General features: G+C 38.7%; 1 protein-coding gene across 1 annotated transcript in view; it reads right to left on the bottom strand.

Annotated features, from left to right (window-relative positions):
- The window catches only part of COL11A1 (collagen type XI alpha 1 chain), a 289,607-nt gene that overhangs the window by 171,911 nt on the left and 98,119 nt on the right, over window positions 1–19,577 (bottom strand). The window contains exon 5 of the mRNA XM_082266549.1: window positions 10,053–10,181. Coding sequence (XP_082122675.1) covers window positions 10,053–10,181 — 129 coding nt within the window. The remainder of the gene's footprint in view (window positions 1–10,052; window positions 10,182–19,577) is intronic.

The raw sequence follows: 19,577 nt of genomic DNA, 5'->3' as shown, positions 1-19,577 counted from the left end.
CCGCTGCAGATATAGTGCAGCAAACCACTGTACCTGTATGGGGGTTCGCAGACACACTCCAGGGGGCGATCGTGTGTCGCCACAGGCGCAGCCCCACCCCTACTAGGCAATGGAAATGCCGATCCACGGGGCCGGCGGCCGCGATTTCCGCCGGGCACCCGTGATCACTCCTTGCTGAGAAAGAACGACGGTCTGCTGTTGTAAACACAGCAGACCATTGTTCTCTCTGAAATGAACACAGAGGACCTGTGATCCTCCTATATATCCTCCTCAATCTCCAGTCTCCTGACGGTATTGGTTATGATGAAATGCGTTGGATGGAGCTAGCTGTTACATCATCATGTCCACTGATCGAGTGCAGAAGTGTTTTACACATTGTCCTACACATTTCTTGTAATGTGAGTGCCTTTTAACAAAAAAAACTTTGTGATGTTTTGCAGTATCACACTATATGGCCTGCTCTGAGTCATTCTCTCTTCATGGTGCCATGTCATGAGATCGGGCTGAGAGTTTTTTCCTGTGAGGTCTGTAACTGAAGCTGACCCAGCAAGCAGGGGCATTCTGGATCTGTATACAAGCCTAACTGACCTCCTGTGATTTTAGTGGTCAAAATTTTCTGGAAGGAAGTGTGTGCACCCGGTGCTGTGTGGAACTAAGGTTGGCACTTCGGGAATCATTTTGTATTTCATTGCACCACAATACGCTTGACAGACATTTATATTGCACAGTATTGGAGCACATCACTTTCATGAACATTTTGTTGTGTATTTTCATGAACTTTTTTGGAACTTTATTGCTCATACGTTGATTTGCACAGAATTTTATTGCTCATACGTTGATTTGCACAGAATTTATTAAATTATGTTTACAGTGATGTTTGAAAGGGATAGCGCACTTTTGTTTATAAACGAATAAATTTATCATTGTTGTTGCATGAGATCCATGAGTGCTTTTTTTTTCAAATTGTTTTACCATATGGATACCCTACATTCTTTTGGAGCTGCTGAATTCAGTGCACCCCCTTCCTATAAAACTGTTTGCCTCTTAGCCTATTGCCTACTAAGGATTATATTTATTTTTACTTTTTTCTGCTTATTATGGTTAGACTATATGAATTAAAAAAGCAAAATACTATCTGTTGCATTTGAACTGACTATATGTATACCTTTGTTGTTTGTATACCTTTTATATTCAATTAAAATTTTTATTGGGAAAAAAAAGAAAAAAAAATGTAAAATACATGTAAAGTGATAATGCTTTAAAAATACTCAACTTCCTGGGCTACTTCAAAAACTGTGTGCACAAAGTGTAGTCACACCAAACATTGATTTGATTTTGATTTCTCTTCTGTTCATTAACCTTTTTTTTTTTTTCATCGATAAAAATAAACTATTATCACATCTATTTCTTAAAGTATTCTTAATTTACAGCATTTTATTTTTTACACCTGTCTTAAAGTTCTACACAGTACTTTATATATAATTTTGTTATTTATATATATATAATTTTGCATAAAACTAGTATGCAGTCTTCTATTCAACCAGCAGATGGCGTCATAGTCTACTTTTCACATAATCAGCTATTTTAGCTTTTAGCTGTATTGAACGAAGCCTACCGTTCACAGAACTCAGTGGGAATGGTTTATTAAAGCAGTAAAGAATGTTCACTCTGCAAAGCTTAGTTAGTGAAGTAAAGTTTAATGTAAATGTTTATTCTGAACACTCTATCCTGTGCGAGGGAAATTAATAAAACAAAGTTTCTACTTGCACATGATTGAATACATTTTCCTCTTACGATTCATCTTATGGGCTCAGGTAAAAGAACATTCACTTTGTTGAGTGGACAATCTCTACCCCTTTAGTAAATCAATGGCGATAACCCAAGCTCTGATTGGATGAGAAGAAGAGGAGTGGTGGTGATCTCACACTCTCCTCCTCATCCAATCAAAGAACAATTTGCATTCATTTTAAAAAAGCAAAAGAATCTCTGAATGGCGCTAGGGCCGAGAAATCTACATCCTGTATTCACAATGCATCAGGCCAGCCGCTCAGCATGGGACCCGGAAGCAAGTTGATAACACTGAAGTAGCGTTGTGTCTACTTCAGTCATTTCCATCTTCCAGGGGCATCAGCCGGGTATGGTATATACCTGTACATAACTACCTAAGGAGGAGTACCAGTCTGATGAAAAAAAATTAAAAGTCAGCAGCTACAAATACTGTAGCTGCTGCTTTTTAATATAAGGACACTTACCTGTCCAGGGATCTCGCAATGTCAGCACCCCAAGCCAATTCGTCAATTGGCTTCGGGTGAAGGCATGGGCATTGTAAGTAGGGGAAATGGGCAGTGAAGCCCTCAGGCTTCACAGCTGGTTTCCTACCGCTCATGTGCAAGTCCTGCTGTGCTTTCTGAATGGTCCTGTTTGTGTCCCAGAAGGCAGTGGGGGGAAGGAGGATGGGCCGGAGATGTCGTAGATCACTGATGGGCAATCTTATCTTGAAATGGGAGCAGGTACCTGTCAAAACCAGGTAACTGTGCCCCCCTCCCTCTCCCACCCCTAAAAAGTGCGAAATGTGGCAGTGGACGCAAACAAGCGTAGCTTCCCTTTTTGAGTGGAGCTCTGCTTTAAGAAACAATGTAAAATTATACTAGGTCTGGAATTCATATTTAAAGTGTATGTACAGCTAAAAAACTTTTTCTTTTAGTGTTAGAGCAGGAAAGGGTTAAAGTCCCTATTTGTGCTTTTTTTTTTTGTGTGTGTATCATTTTGGGGAGATTTGCCTGCACTTCCTGTTTGGAAATGCAACAAGAAACGAGAGACAATCTTCTCAAAGTGAATAGATTTCTCATCTTAGACAGTTGCCACTATTTGTGCTTAGTGGAAGATTTCACTCCTGTTTTGCTCTCATGATAACTCTAAAATCTAGGATCCTAACTTACTTTCTGTCTTAGAGACAATGGTCACCAGGAAAAATGGAGGGGTGAAACTCCCCAGTGGGGACACAAATAGCAATAAAAACCTACCCCTCACTAACTCTATCCAAAACTTAAAAAAAAAATTGTCTTACCATTACAGGTAATTTATAAACGGAGAGCATTAGATCTTGTCATTGTCTTTCCTGCATCCACACTGAGGACAAAGAGAGCAAGAAGAGTGGTCTGTCTTTGGCTTCCTTCAGTTCACAGATACCTGATCACTTTTATCACCTGTGGGGAACTGCTGGTTCTTCTGAGCCACTGGTTATACAGGGGTCAGAAAAGGAGGTGAGCTGGCATTTTTTCTGGTGGAGGACAGCACAAGCACTTTATTCGTTTATCACTAAAAGCACTTGGTTATTGCACCTTTCAGCTCAGTTTTGCTTATTTTGCACTATATGGACTTTATTGATATTGCACATGTAGATATATGAATCTTTATAGTCTATTATTCATTACTATTTGTATCCATATAAGCTCATGTTGGTAATTTTTATTCACCTGTTGTATATTATTGTCTGTCGCGCAGCACTTTTGTCATTTTGAATTTAGCATCTGGCATGCTGTTGATCCCTGACAAGGCATTACTGCATTTTTACAATTGCTTAAACGGACTCACTAATTGATAATTTAATAATATAATAACCAGTATTCACAAAGTATATCGCTGCCTGAAGTGGAATCTGGTCAGGAGTTTTCTTGGACATGCTGTGTTTTACTAGAAACTTTTACCATTGGGTTATGAATGATGAAATGGTTAAAATTAGCCTGAAACCACAAATTACAGCAGTATAGAGACACTGTCTGGAAAATGCATCAGAGGTGCTTTTTTTTTTTTACAAATATATATTTTCCCTTAATGCCTCAGCATATTTCCACTATGATCTCAGCTCTCGTTTTTTTTTTTTCCACAAAAAGCAGCATTATCATGTTACACAGTAGCTCTGAGGGATGTGTGTATCAATGGATTGTACATTTCAGAAGCTGGGGCCTCTAGAGAGGTCTCCCATGGCAAGAACACATGGTTCTCATTTGAAGTAGAATGCAAGGAGGCATAGACTAGACGTGGAGACAGCATGGGGTCCTGTGGCTAGAACAGTTATATTCATTTCTCAATCAAACTTCCTTCTTTACTTAAGGCAGGAAGTTTTCTGAAGCAGAATGGCCTTTGGATTTACTGATTAGAGCAGGAAATAATGACACGCAAAACATAGCCATTCAAATACTTTAAGGGTCATTCACCCCAACGGGTCTTTATTGCTCTTTTTTTTGCTTATTATTTATATATGGAAAGCATATTATAATTTAAAATCCATTAGATCATACCCATGCTGATCTGGTAGCACTATACTTTCCATGCAATTAAGAATGCATGGGATTCCCATTAAAGTTAAAGTACCTAAAGGCATTTTATTCTAATTTGAAGATAGTGACAGGGGTTAGAAACCCCCGTTTTTATTCCTTTAAAAGTAAGGTTTTTATTTCTGCCCATGTCCCTGTTAGGGAGATTCACCCTATCTATTTTCTAGATGACAACTGTCACTGAAACGCGAACAATAGACATACAAAGACATCTGCAACTTATGTGGACTTTTAGGGCACATCATGAGACAGATAAATGTATACAAAAATTAAAAAAATACATTTATTGATACCATATTAAAACCAATACAAATAAAATGATGGAGCTGACCCTAACATAAATGGGATTCAGCTAAACTGTGGGAAAACACATACAGGAGGATGTAAAATACATATCAAAATCCCGTAGATGAAAAAATACTTTTGTTCATAGGTTGATGCGTTTCGCACTAGACTTCATCAAGACCGTGTAGATGTACAGACAAATATACTCTGAGGCTACGTTCACATCTTGGCGTTGCTATTTACAGGCGTTTTTATGGGTGTGTTTTAAGGCGTTTTACAGGCGTATTACAGGTGTTTTTGTGCAGGCGTTTTTAGGTTGACAAGTGACCAATGGAAAAAATAAAAACACCTGTAAGCTGCCCAAAAAGAAGTCATGTACTTTTTTGAGCATTGGGCGTTTTGCTTAAAACTTCAAAACGCTCAGATGTGAACAGGGGGCCATTGAAATGAATAGGATTTGTCTTGTTGGGCCTTTCTTGAGCTGATCCTAGAGCAGAAAAATGCCCCAAAAGGCCTACATGTGAACTTAGCCTTAAAGTGTTTAGTTTAAGAGTATATTTGTCTGCACATCTACACGGTCTTGATGAAGCCTAGTGCGAAACACGTCGACCTATGAACAGCCATTTTTTTTTTTTATCTATGTTAATTTTGATATGTATTTCACTTATTAAGTAAAACATATTCCTATATGTGTTTTCCCACGGTTTATCTGAATCCCATTTATGTTAGGGTCAGCTCCATCATTTTATCTGTATTGGTTTTAATATGGTATAAATAAATGTATTTTTTAAATTTTTGTGTACATTTATCTGTCTCATGATGTGCCCTAAAAGTCAACGCAAGTTGCAGATGTCTTTGTACGTCAGTTGTTCCAGTTATAAATATAGTTAATGTAAAGGATTGTGGCACGCTTTGGATAGCTCCTCTTTTTCCTGTCACTGAAACTCAAAGTAAGGGAAATTCTATTTACTAGTACAGAAAAAAAGGGGACATCTAATAGTGACAACTGTCTAACGGGGGATTTCCCTTACTTTGGAGATATTGCCTCTTACTTTTCGAGGATGGAAGTGAAAGAAAAGACAGCAAAAAGAGAAATAACTTGGCCAATGCTGATCCTATCCAAAACTAAACAGGTTTTGCCTTTAGATGTAGTTAATTTTCTTTTCAAATTATTTAATTTACAATGTGCTATTTCATTGTATAGTTCTATTGGGGGAAAATTTATACCATTCCCGCCAAGCCCAAGCACCCCTTTTAGTGGGTCTTTATACTGAGCGGGAAGAACAGATCACATGATCAGGAACTTATACCAGCCATCTCCCTATCACAACCAGAGACAGAGAGCTGTCTATGACAGCTCAGTCATAGTCATAGTGAGCACACCTGCGGCACAGAAACTTTACCTGTCCATTGACACATGTGTGGTGTGAGGCTGGTAAAGCCTGCCCTCTTTGCAGCTGCACTCTTTTTAGCTGAATTGCTGTCTGGTCTGGGTGGCTTGTGCGTTTTGTCTAGGTGCGTTCAGCTGTCCCCATCTGTTAATTTTCTAAATTTTCATTGTATGTATATGTTGAATATTTTATCAATCAGCATAATTTTCGCATATGTTGTTATTACTCCTAGAGTGCGTATATATACTAATCCTCTTAAAGAAGCAGATTACAACCACGAAACATGTTGAGGAACATGCGTCTAGTATGAATTACTGCACTTTGCTTTGAATACAATAAGTATCCATCAGATGATGTTCTAATTTGGCCTTATATGTTATACAAGCTCTCTCTCTGTCTGGTGAACTATTGTTGGACTATGTGTCCTCTGTTCACCTTTTAAACATTTTGTATTGAATACATTTTACATTTTTATATATACTGTCTTGTTATGTGATCTCTGAATTAAAGGTACAGAGAAAGTCCAACAACCTTCCACCCCCCCCCCCCCACACACACACACACACACACACACACACACACTTTCCCTCAATTTTTGAGACTGTCTTTCTGGGGACAACAGTCTCTGTCTTCCCTTCCTTTTTAATATGCATTATGTAGGTGGCAAGTGGGTAACAGTAAAACCTTTGCTCAACGTGCTCCTTTTCTGCATGTCAGAATTTGCTTTAAACCAATATGGGTGTTTAGGCTGCCATTTTGAAATACTTTAAGTGCACCTATGTCCAGACTATGGACTATAAATTATCTACAATTACCTAACAAGCTATGAAGAATCTTTGAAACAAACCATCCCTTTCCTCTCTAGCTGTATACACTGTGACACAATTCACTTTAAAAAAAAAACAACCATGACTCTAAAGCAGTTTTAGTTAATTTTTCTAACATTTTAGAAACATCAGCTGTGGGTTTTCATTGGGCAATTGCAACAATAAAGAGTGAAAGGGAAGGGCTCCAGATTTTTTTTTTTTTTTTTTTATTATTATTACAGTTTTTTTTCAGTGGATGTAGTTCTACCATTTGCTGAGTCCATTCACACAGTGTGTAAAGACCAATAAACTTGCATTGCATTAGGATCCTTAAAATCAATAAAATACTTTGCATCTATGGTCAGTAATGTATGCATGTATGCATATAGACACATGTTATTATATATTATCATGCATACAATTAATGCAATGAAAACAGAATTGTATGCATCTAAATGCTATATGGACATTATGCACCTATATGTAATGCATTCACTTTACAGACCATTTTATGCATTTTTTACAGAGGATCTTTCTACCAGTCTTTGGCAGCAAGATTCTGTATAGATGATTAGTAATTTAATTGTGGCCATGACCATATATGGCAGAATTATTTTAGGTTATTACAACTATTTTACATTTTATGTTTTCCTCATGCTTTAGTCAGTGAATTTAAAGGGGTCTTTCCATGCTTCCTCAATGTTTGTTTGTTTTGTATGGAATGTATGGAATGTAATCAGTTAAAGCAGTATTAAACCCAAAAGCAAACATTTATTATATTGCAGTTTACTGATTCTCAGATGTGGTGACTACATTAGCTTTCTTTCCTTTACTTTCACCTGCTGATGGCCAGTAAGTCTGTTGTTTATCAAAAGAACAAGCTGTCCTGCAGATGTAGCAGTTCCAGGGATGAGACAAACTATCAACCATTGACAGGGGTGCTTACAACGATCAGCTTTTATGGATTTATGTAAACTCTTTTATCCCAGTAGGAAAAATAACTAGTTGCTGTAACTGCCTAAAAAGTACTAGCTGTAGTTTGGATTTATTATGTTGGTTTATTTTAATCTGCTAGTACACCTAACAATCTCCTCCCTCCAGACTGATAATGCTGCTTTCTGCTGGAGTGGACATCTCCATTATCTCCCTGCTGGAGGGGCGATCCCAAAGAATTGGATCAGCATTTGCTCCTGAACAGGAGGCTAGGTCTACATAGTGGACAGTTCCAGCTAGGAACAATCCTGCTATTATCATCATTTTATACTTCCAAACTGAGAGGATATTGGGCGCCCTATTTCTATTACCCAAATACCAACAGGATTTCTTGAAGAAGCTACATAGCGAAACGCGTAGCGATCTATTGGGATCTATACATTAGAACCCTTCTGACCCTAACATAGGAGGTTGTTTGTCCCTGTGACCCACAGATATCAGACCGTGGCACATATCAGGCCATTTATGGGTTCTTCCGGTTTTGGAGCATGCTGTATAGCACTTTTGTGCATACTCATGTGATGGTTTTTATGAATTGAATCTTTCTAAAAAAGTTACTATATTACATTTTGTATGTTTTTATACATCTAGTATTGCATATTTCTTAATTAGAATGACATTGAAAGCCTTTAAAGTTCTATTACCCCTAGGGGTTTTTCTCTTTTTTCTATCTTGCTATCTGCTATACCCCTGTGTGCCTTTATCCAGAGTGGGGGCACTCTAATACAGGAGGTGTGTTACTAACCAGATCACAGGGTGAAAATAAAGGGGGGGGGAAATAGGAAACTCATGCAGCTATCGCATCTAATGATTGGTAAGCTGTAGTATATTACATTTTTGGTTTTGGGTTTAATACCGCTTTAAACTGAGCATGTTCATGAATCACCAGACCAGCTGGGCAATACAACAAATAAGAATGTATTCCTCATCCTGTGGGGAGGATAATTGTATATACAGGAAAAGATAAGATAATATAAAAATTAGGGAGCTTTTCCAGAACTACAGCACTCTCATCTAACTGTATTAACTTGTAAATGGCTCATATGTTAGTCACAAGTGGCATGATATCAAAGGGATAGATTGCTAGCTGTGTAATACAATGGTGCACATGCTTGTATATCAAAATGTCTTTTTTAGTAGGGATTCCATCCATTACTTAAGATATATATATTAACCTGTAACGAATAGTAGGTTAAATACAACTGCTTCAAAGTACATTCCAATTGTAAAAAAAAAATGATATTTAATAAAGGTGAGATAAAATATGAAGAAAAAACACATTTGTAATAATCTCATCAGTAAATAAATAATGTTTGCATGGCAGACCTTGCAGTAAAATATAAAATCCCTTTATAACATCTGGGCCCCCTGTATAAATGCTGGCTGCAAAAATGTCCAAAATGTAGCTGTCAAGAATAATATTTGAATATATACTTACCTTACCATTGTCTAGGCCTGTGGTGCCTAGGTAAGGGTGACGTCACACTCCTTCCAATGAGATCCCAAGGAATAAACATCAGCCCAGACCTCACAAGCAGACATTCTTTAACTAGACTGGAGTGTCCTTTCACAAGATTTGGGTTACTAATCATTTCCCAGGATGTCATGCCAAGCAATGTGAAAGATGGGGGTATGGTAAAAATACATCCAATTTTTTTTTGTACATGTACATGCATCCATCTTCGTCCGTCTTCCTTCCTGGGTCTGCGGACTCCGGCTGTGCTACTGGCCAGAGCCGCATGACGTCACTCCCGCGCTTGCGCGTGGGAATCGTCGGTCACTGCACAGGCCTCTGAAGAAACGGCACGGGCAGCCGTTCCTTCAGAGGGCATGCCCTGATGACATCGTCGGCTGCATGTAATGTAAATATCACCTAAATAATGCAGGTTTAGGAGATATTTACAATACCTGTAGGTAAGCCTTATTATAGGCTTGCCTATAGGTAAAAACAGTACAGGGGGCTTACAACCACTTTAAAATTGTGGCTTTAAAGCTCCAAAAATAATTTGTATTCATTTAGGCAACAGAAGGGATGTGTTACAATAAACTATATGTTAGATTTTTTGTTTTTTAGTATAGGTAGGACACCACTTTTTTTTTTTTTTAATTTGTATATATCACAGTAACCCCTGTACTTCTATATCGCCAATTGTTTTTTGCTTGCTTTTCCACCCAACGCAAAGATAATTCCAGTAATCCCGATCTATATTATATAATGGAAGACGATCATTAATTCTTACCTCATCTACTTGTGGGTCCTGAGCTTGGGGCATATGGTGGGTTGGCTTGTCACAGTCCGTCATATAATGTTCACAGTAGTCATACGCAGCTTTGGGGTCATCAATGATCAGTAGCTGCTGGATGTCACCCTGTAACAAATCATTCAAAAACAAGTTTGTTATTTTGTCTTGGCTACTCAAACTAGCAATATAAAAATGATAGAAGGTTATCCTTATATTATACTTTTCATACTGACTGAAGATATTAAATTGCATGAAATATTCTCACAAATCCCATTTTTATTTTAAAGACAAATACATAATGTACAAGCGAAAAGTGTAATATGCAGCAAAGGAATAGTAAAATACAAAATACCTGCAGCACACAAATATCCATCACAGAGAAATGAGAGCACGTAACTGCACACAATGAAAGTTGAATTCTAAATTTTTCATGGACTTGTTACCTTGTTTGTTATTTTTTTTTTTTTTTTTGCCTCTGTAATTGTTATTGCTCTCTGCAATTGTAATGCATAATATACAAGATGCACACCATGCCTTCAGAGGAAAATGATTTCAGATGTTAACCTAATAGTGCCACCATGTGGTCAGAACAGAGAGCCCTTCTCTAACTGTATGGCGGTCATCAGTTTTAAGTCAATTTTAACAAAGAGCCCAAAAGGAAATATTTACTAGGCCCACAAGAAATACACCCCCCCCCCCCTGTAACAAGTAATTATATTCTAATTTAACTCACAGGCACTCTAAGAACAGCAAATAAATCAACCTATTATTTTACTTTCATATGTCAGGGACATCTATAGATAAATAAAAATTCTACTGCAATGTCTTTCAAAGTTTCAATAATATTTCTTATCAATGCTATAAGAACCCTATACACAAACTGATCATTGATGGGTGTGTATGACCCCATGTATTTATTACCCAAGCAGATATCTTGGCCTTAAATGCTGAGAGTGGCCTACACATCAGGAGCATATTGGCAGACAAAGGCTTATGTGACCTTTTGCTACAAATAATTGACATTTTTGGTGACTTACAAAAATTACTTTTCCTTTTGCTCCCTGCAACTCCCTTCCAATATTAAAAACCCTTTGTTTTACTTGTTTCTGTCCCTCCTCCATCACTATTCATGACAAGTCAAGGAGCATGGAGCATGGGCACCCAGTGCTGAAGGGTGGACACGGTGGAACTTCATCAGGGCTGATGACTGGCTGCAAGAACCAAGAAGAGTCAGCTGGCTTCTGATGATGCAGAAAGTAGAAATTGTGGGATAGAGCCCAACCTGTGGCAGTAGAGTGGCAAGAGATTCACTGGGCATATTTTTAAAGGGAACCCTGCATAACAAGTAAGGGTGCATTCATTATTGCATATGCACCTGCACTCTGATTAGATGGGAAAACTCCAGCGTAGGTTGCACGGTTAGCTGCAGGAGGCAGTGCCATTGACGCAACAGGAGGCTGCCATCTCCTGCAGCTAATTACTGCCACTCACATGTAATCGCTCATCCAGCATCCATGGCCTGTCACTTGAACAGGATTGCTGCATGTAAGATTACATGCGGGTGGCTGCGATTTTTTGCTGGAGTCGGCAGCCTCCTGTTGCTTTCAATGGGACTGCCTCCCACAGCTAATCGCAGGAACCCTCACTTGGGTTCTCACATCTAATCAGAGTGCGGGTGAATTCACAGGTATGAAAGAATGAATGAATGAAAGGAAGTGAAGATCCTCTTTAAAGTTCAATCAACATTTTCCATAGGGTTAAGCTGTGTACACCTTTTGAATACCCAAACTTTTCATGTGCAGCATTTTGCATATGATTGGATGGTTGAAGAGAACAGTGCTCCACCTTATTCAGTTAGATAAGTAAATACTTTGCAAAAGAAACAGTCTCCCCACTTTAGTAAGTCAACCTCATTTTGTTTAAAAAAAAAATCAATCCTTAAAGTGTAACTAAAGACAAAACTATTTCCTTTAGTTTCGGATGGAGTGGAGAGGGATTAGAACACCTGACAGGTGTTTATTGCTGTCAGTGTCCCTGTAAGGGAGATTCACCCTCTCTATTTGCTCTGGCGACTGTGATAACTGAGATAAAACTGAAAGAAAACCCCAAATTTTGGGTTGTCACCAAAACAGGAAAAACATCCAATGGGGACACTAGCTCTGGTGACCCTGTTGACAACTAGAGGTTTCCCTCACTTTCAAAGTATTCCCTCTCACTTCCCACTGTGGCTATGAAACAGAAAATGAAAAGAAATCTCCCCAATAGCACACAGACAGCAAAAGAAAAATTGACAGGGGTTATAGCCATCCCTTACTTTATCCAACATTAAAAATAAAAAGTTTGGCGTTAGCTCTACTGATATAGAAAACATGCCAAATATGGAGGCCAGTATTGCTGAACCTTATCTGAAAAGCTTGTTGCTTCGCTGTCAGGCTGATTCTTTGGCTTCACTATTGTTAGGGGCCCAGAAGACATATGCAGCAGGTAAAGTCAGAACATCCCATCTTCATATTTTGTCAAGTTGAAGTCTCAGAAGGCAGTGAAACCAGAGGGTCAGCATGCCAACCATGCAGCTAGCATTTTCACAAAAGTGGGCTAAATGTTGCAGATTGAATATTTCTATCATGACAGAAAAAAAAAAGAAAAGTCATATTTTGGTGAATTATGTGAAGGAGTCCCAGAACCTTTTGTATTCAGATAGGTAAAGGCAAAGTGCAGTGTATGATCCCATGCCCAATAAATATCTATGTCCGAGACATTAAACAGGCACAGATCAATAATACTTACACATGGCATTGGTAACAGCATGCTTAACCTATAACTCCCAATGAAATATATAGTAGCAGGTACTTGAACCCTACTTGTATTACAGCCCGCAATCCATAAGTCACATTGCAATATGAACAATACCATCTTAGGCAGCAAGAAGTATTTTAGTAGTTTGATCTCTCAGCAACAACATATCTTCTAGATGATACAGTACAAAGAACTATCAGCAGGCAGCACTTCAATACAGAGCGCATACAGTGTAACATCACCTGAATAGATGATATCAGGGAATGTGACACCGGTGTCAGTATATTACAGATCATACAGAGTTCTAAGCTCCCTTGTACACTGATTTATCACATAGTGGAGGTCACATATCAAATATATGTATAACAAGCACACAGAGTATACAAAGCCAGGCTTTAATTGACAGTTTAGCAGAATAAAAGATTTCTAAATACATAAACTGTAGTACCTGCAATGCCTAAGAATTGACTGTTCATTTATAATAACAATTAAAGTAGACTTCAACTCATAAAGTGAAGATTTCCAATATAACAGGCAACATCTATAAATGCTAAGTGTACCCAAGAAGTGTCCTGAAAAGTCTCCTTTTGCCTTGCATGCCTCCTAAAAATTAGCTGTGCACTTTCAGACAAGGGACTATGTCTAGGCACGCTTCCTCTATAACCTAATAGCTGTATAGCCACATGTGACTAAGGCAGCCTATAGATGATACCGTTTTTTTCATTCAACCACTCGTTTGAACAAAACAAAATGACCCCATTCCCCCATCAACACATTTGATGTGGATGAGGGAATCCTCCCCCCTGAGGTATTGTATGCTGACAGCAGAATCACATTCCTTCTGTCAGAATACACTGATCAGCTTTGTAAGCTAAAGCCTGCAGCACTGATCACGCGACAAAATCTCACAGAGCGATTGTATAGAAGTCGACTGGTAGATCGACTTATGTACAACCACAATGTCCACACATGGATTAAAATTTGGCCAGTCCCTGCTGAACCAGTCAAATTTCTATCCAGGTATGACCGAAATTAGGCATTGCTGCCTCTAAATTATATTCTTACAAAATTAGGAGTGATATCCCTACTGTGCTGCTTACTGTTGGAGAGGAGGTTGTACTTAAGGATTTGCAGTGCAAGGATCTCCCTGCTTCTGCTTCAGTAATTTTGTGGACCTGAGCTTTCTCCACATGTTTTTCTGCTTCTTGATCCTTATCCTAGCAGTCATCAGGGGGGCAGCTCAGACATAAGTAAGTAAAGCCCTGCTCCTCTGCCAAGATGGCCACTTCCACACAAAGAAACAGCGCGGAACATAGCTTGGTAAGGCAAGGTAAAATGCAGCTTTTTACCATGCAGACTAGTGTCAGTGTCAGCCGTGATAGAGAGCGGTACATTTTTTTCCTTTTTTTTTTTTTTTATAACCTTATTTAAAGTTTTACATAGGAGTTTATTTACTGAAGCTTGAGAGTGAAGAATCAGGCTCACTTCTGCATAGAAACCCATCAGCTTCCACGTTTTATTGTCAAAGCCTAATTGAACAAGCTGAACTTTTAAGCCAGTGATGGCGAACCTTGGCACCCCAGATGTTTTGGAACTACATTTCCCATGATGCTCAACTATACTGCAGAGTGCATGAGCATCATGGGAAATGTAGTTCCTGGGGTGCCAAGCTTTGACATCACTGTTATAAGCTGATTGGTTTCTATGCAGAAGTGAGCCTAATTAGGCACTCTTCAGCTTTAGTAAATAAACCCCAAACTGACACTTCATCCATGTATCTGCACAGCAGCGTGATGAGTTGTGCTACTGTGTGCTGACATGCAGTGCCTTCCAGACATGCTTGTTTTCTATGTGCCCTAGTGGTGCCCTGCATTTTTCCAGTGCTCCTTGCCTGCCTTTTGTTTGACAAAGCTTTCACAGTACAGTTGCTTTTTGAAAATTACAAGTGCAATAATTTAGCGGTTGTGTGAAAAGTTTACTAATACATAACAATTGTGAGAGTTAAATATCATGTTTTATTATTATTATTATTATTCATATATGTCACTACATTAGAAAAAAAGGTCAACTTAGGTGGAAAAAGGGACAGAGATAGAGTCCCAGAAGAGAAATTTCTCCAAAAATATGCACAGGACATTGTTGTAATCACCTTCACATATGAGAACCAATGGGATGTGTTCATTATAAAACACTGAAGAAATTCTAGGTGAAATATAATTGAATTAAATAAAGGAAATGTCACCAAATTCACTCAACTCACCATGGTGCTTGTACTGACATTGATTTTGTATTGACATTTATTTGACATTTGTATTGACATTTCACCGACATTGCTGCAGCTGCCCTTAGATGATCTTAATGTTAAACCTTTGCCAGTTTCTACTGCTGGTCTAAATACAACCTAATAAGACACCTAGCAAAAAAATACCAAATTCAGAGTAATGCAAAGGCCCAAAAAGGAAAATAGTTTTATCAATCTGTAGTGGCACAGCCACCTCCTCTGCAGAGTCCTAGATTGTAGAAAGAAGTTAACTGATATCAGATTAGTAATATAAGGTCTGCTCATTTATAAAGGACTGGACACTTAAAATGCCATAGTCCCAGGTACTGTATGGCCCTACTGGGAATTATTTCTTTAAATTCGGCATGTGCAAAGTGTTCTCTACTTACTTCTGCCCTGCTGCACTGAGTGGATTAAACCTCATCAGGAAGGAATGTTACAGGACAGAAATACAGGAAAAATACTCGTCTGAGACCTGTAAATTTCATCTCTGGGAAACTCATTACTTTTCCCTGCTTTTTGCAACTTGGAGCTTGAGTGCCCTTCTGTGCCAGATCCGAGACGTTTAAATAAATACACTAGACATGATCAAATTAACACCTGCACTGCCAGGAAACTATACTAGCCCTATCAAAAAAACAAAATGTTAACTCTTTAAATGTTGTAGGTGGAATTTTAATCACTAGGTATTTCTTTTACCCATTAATAAAATGGTAATATTTATGCTGACCCACACAGACACAACTTTATTGATTATATTATTTTAAAGGGACCCTATAAGGGTTTTTAGTCAATTTTATTTTTTGACATTTTCTAAAAGATTAAATATGTTTATATGAAGTTTATATACTTTTTTATCTGTATTTTGTATATATTTTTGTCATTTTTTTAACTTAGTAAAAAAAAAACATTTTAAACAGGGAGCTTTTATGATATCTCATTTGCATGGCAGGCTGGGCTTTCTAATAAGAAAGACCAGCACTTTCTCTGCATTTGCTCACTTCATCTACAGGGGGAAAAAGAACTCTCTTTGCAGAAAAGTATGGAGTGGTGTTTCTCAACCAGGGTTCCTCCAGCGGTTGCTAGGGGTTCCTTGAGCAATGGGCAGTTTCTGCCTCTCAGATAAGTTCCCAATGACACCATTGATCTTTTTTGCTATCTGGAAGAAGGTAAGTCTTCCCAATGTCCACAAGTGTAAGGAGCATTTATCCCACTGACCATCACACTAATAAATCATGATTTGTAAATATAGTCATTTTTAGCAGGGGTTCACTCAGACCCTGAAAATTATTTCAAGGGTTCCTCTGTGTTGAAAAGGTTGAGAAAGGCTGGTATGGAGGAATCTGACTCCTAAAGTGGTTGTAAAGTCAGAAGGTCTGTTTTTAATCTTAAATAATGCATTAATTCTATGCATTAAGATAAAAAAAACTTCTGTGTGCAGCAGCCTCCCTCAGCTCCCCAAATACTTTCCTGAGATCCCTCTCTATCCAGCGTGGTTGCAAGAGTGTCTCGGCTGCTCAAGACTTTCCCTCCTCATTAGCTGAGACGGCATTGTGGCACCATTGGCTCCAGCTGCTGTCAATCAAAGTCAGTAAGCCAATGAGGAGAGAGAGGGGGTGGGGCCAAACCACGGCTCTGTGTCTGAATGGACACACCCAGCATCGGCTTGGCTCAGGTGCCCCCATAGCAAGTTACTTTCTGTGGGGGCACTAGGCAGGGGGGAGGGACCAGAAGAGCCAGCGAGGGACCCGAGAAGAGGAAGATCGGGGCTGCTCTATGCAAAACAACTGCACAGAGCAGGCAAGTTTACAATGTTTGTTATTTTTAAAGAAAAAAACGGAGACTTTAGTATCACTTTAAGATATGTGTGTTTAAGCCAATATCTTGCTGTTCTGGCCTCAGACTTCCCACTTGCTGACTGTAGGAGGTAAACATAAAATATTAATATGCAGTGATTCATATTTAACTCCAATACTTTTCTTTACCTGTGTCCAGACTATGGACATTAAAATATTTAACAGCTAAGAAACAGCTGCTTTTTTTTGTGTACAAATGTAGTATCTTTCCAAATTCTCTTTTTGTCATTTTGACATCCATTTATTTATTCAGCTACTGTAGTTAACATGAAGTGTATGATCTTAGTCACATTCTGTATTGAGCTTGCTCCAGCAGGGTTTCCTAGAAATAACCTTTCTGAGTTCATGGTGTTTATTACATGGCCAATCAGCAAGGTTAGGGTCTACTGATAAAGGCTGGGAGTGCTAATAAAGTGATTGTAAAGGTTTTTTTTTTTTTTTTTTTAATAACAAACATGTCATACTTACCTGCCCTATGCAGACAGAGCATCCCCAAACCTCCCTTTCTGGGTTCCCTCACTGGTGCTGTCATTCCTCCTCTTCTTCATCTGTCCCCATAGCAAACCACTTGTTATGGGGGAAAATGTGCAGGTTTGATCCTGAGCCAGGCTATGTGCATCTATAGACACGATAGCTTGGCTTGTCCTCACCTTCCTCTCTCTCCTCACTAGATTTAAAGGACAACAGCAGGAGCCAATGGCTCCCAATGCTGCTGAGTCTTCTGTAAGAAGGGAGAGATAAGAGAAGAGCTGCACAACACTGTTTTGAGATCAGGCTCAGGTAGATGTTTAGGGGGGCTGGGGGGGGAAACTTTTGAAAGTTTTTTTACCTTAATGCAGAAATTGGATTAAGGTAAAACCTATTTTGCCTTTATAACCACTTTGAATATTTTAGGCATTTCCTGGAACATGGTTTTGCCACAAGTATATTTGCCCTAAGAGGATACATCTGTGACTTTTGTCTTTTTCTTTGGCCTTTACAGATCTCCTCAAATGAAGGTTGGTTGAGTCAAACATGAGTCAAACATCAAAGGAAAATGTAAAGCTGACTTTCAATGATAAGCCTCCAGCTAATCCAGGTGATAGTGGGGAGGCATGATGACATCACCACACCTCCTGAAAGTGTCAGAAGTGGGAGCTAAAAAAAAAAAATACCCCTTCTTAGCAACAGCTACTTTTTGAAATCACTGTTGCAGTTGATTTGATTTTGGGGGGTGGAGGGCTTTCAATTGATTAAACTTTCTATTTTCATGGCAGGTCCATTTTACCTATGTTAAGGTCATTCTAGGGAAGCAAAGAAAGACTGCAATGCTCCAAGTTCTGTGTGTGTTTCTCAGATCCCTCACAGCACTGGGTGTCAGCTTTTAGGAGTCCATCCCACTCAGGCGTGTAAAGCAAAAAACAATAGTCAAAGCTGCACTCCTCAAAGTCACACCATAAAAATGGAATCAGTTTAGTTGGCTTCCAAAATAGTCCCCACCCTAAGCCATGCCCTTCTGATGTGTTTCACCTCGATTGGGCTTATTAATCTGAATAAGTCTAATGAGAGTGAAACATGTCAAAGGGGCATGGCTTAGGGTGGGGCCTATGTCAGAAGCCAACTTCATAGTGTGACTTTGAAGAGTGTGGCTTCGGTCTTTGTTTTTGATATGGTAAAGTCAACATTTTTGTTTATCTTTGGATACAGCAGAAAAAGGTTTGGAAACCATGTCAGGATTTTATTGCAGGCAAGGTAGTGGGGTACACGACTCATTGCTAAGTATACAGGATAAGTATAGAAATTGTTGAAAAAAAAATACAGATAGATCTTTGGTATAATAGAACAGAGAGATTTGATTGCAGTGTCTGTCTCATCAGGGAAAATATACCCTCTTAATTTGTCCTGGTGACCATTGTCAATAGGACAGAAAGTGATGGGAAATCCAAGCCAGGGTTCCCAAATGAGCAGGCAACTGATAAAAGAAAGTGTGTGGAATATTGCAGTTCAGCTATAACTGAAATCCTGAAATGGATACTTATTCAACACAAAGACTAAATGGAAAGCAAATAAGACACTAAAAGGTGATTGGCTCCAGTGGTGCCAGTCTCTGTTTGTACACATTAGTTGCACTAAATAGTTATTACAATTTCAGCTCTGTAAATGATTTCCAAGGGAATGTATTAAAGTACAAAGCAAGCTGCAGTTCTACCTAAGCACTCATAAAACATGCCTGTTTATTGTTTTCAAACAGGAGCAGAGACTGCATATTTATCATTTCAATTTGTCTTTGAAGAGTAATTGTCAGACTGTTAGTACAACAATTTGTCGGGGCCGCCAAAGCGATGCTTTTGTGAAATGAGTCCCATCTGCAAGCTGCATTGATTTCCGGAGTTTCACCACAATCACCCATTTTGGGTCCTCATAAATCTCAACTATAAACACCAAATTGGAGGCATTTGGATACCAGATTGCAAAAATGTTATAAAGGATCGTTCAGATTACTATGTCGCTTTCTTTACATTCAGCAAGAGAAGTGGAACCATGATTGCTTGCTTTGTTAAAGCAAATTGCTTTTAGAGAATGATTGTAGTTAAGAGAGTCAAGTAAAAG

Source organism: Pelophylax lessonae (genome assembly GCF_965119305.1).
Source record: "Pelophylax lessonae genome assembly, chromosome: 8".
Lineage (NCBI taxonomy): Eukaryota > Metazoa > Chordata > Amphibia > Anura > Ranidae > Pelophylax > Pelophylax lessonae.
Note: the sequence above shows the minus strand (reverse complement) of the source record. Positions and strands in the feature narration are given on the sequence as shown.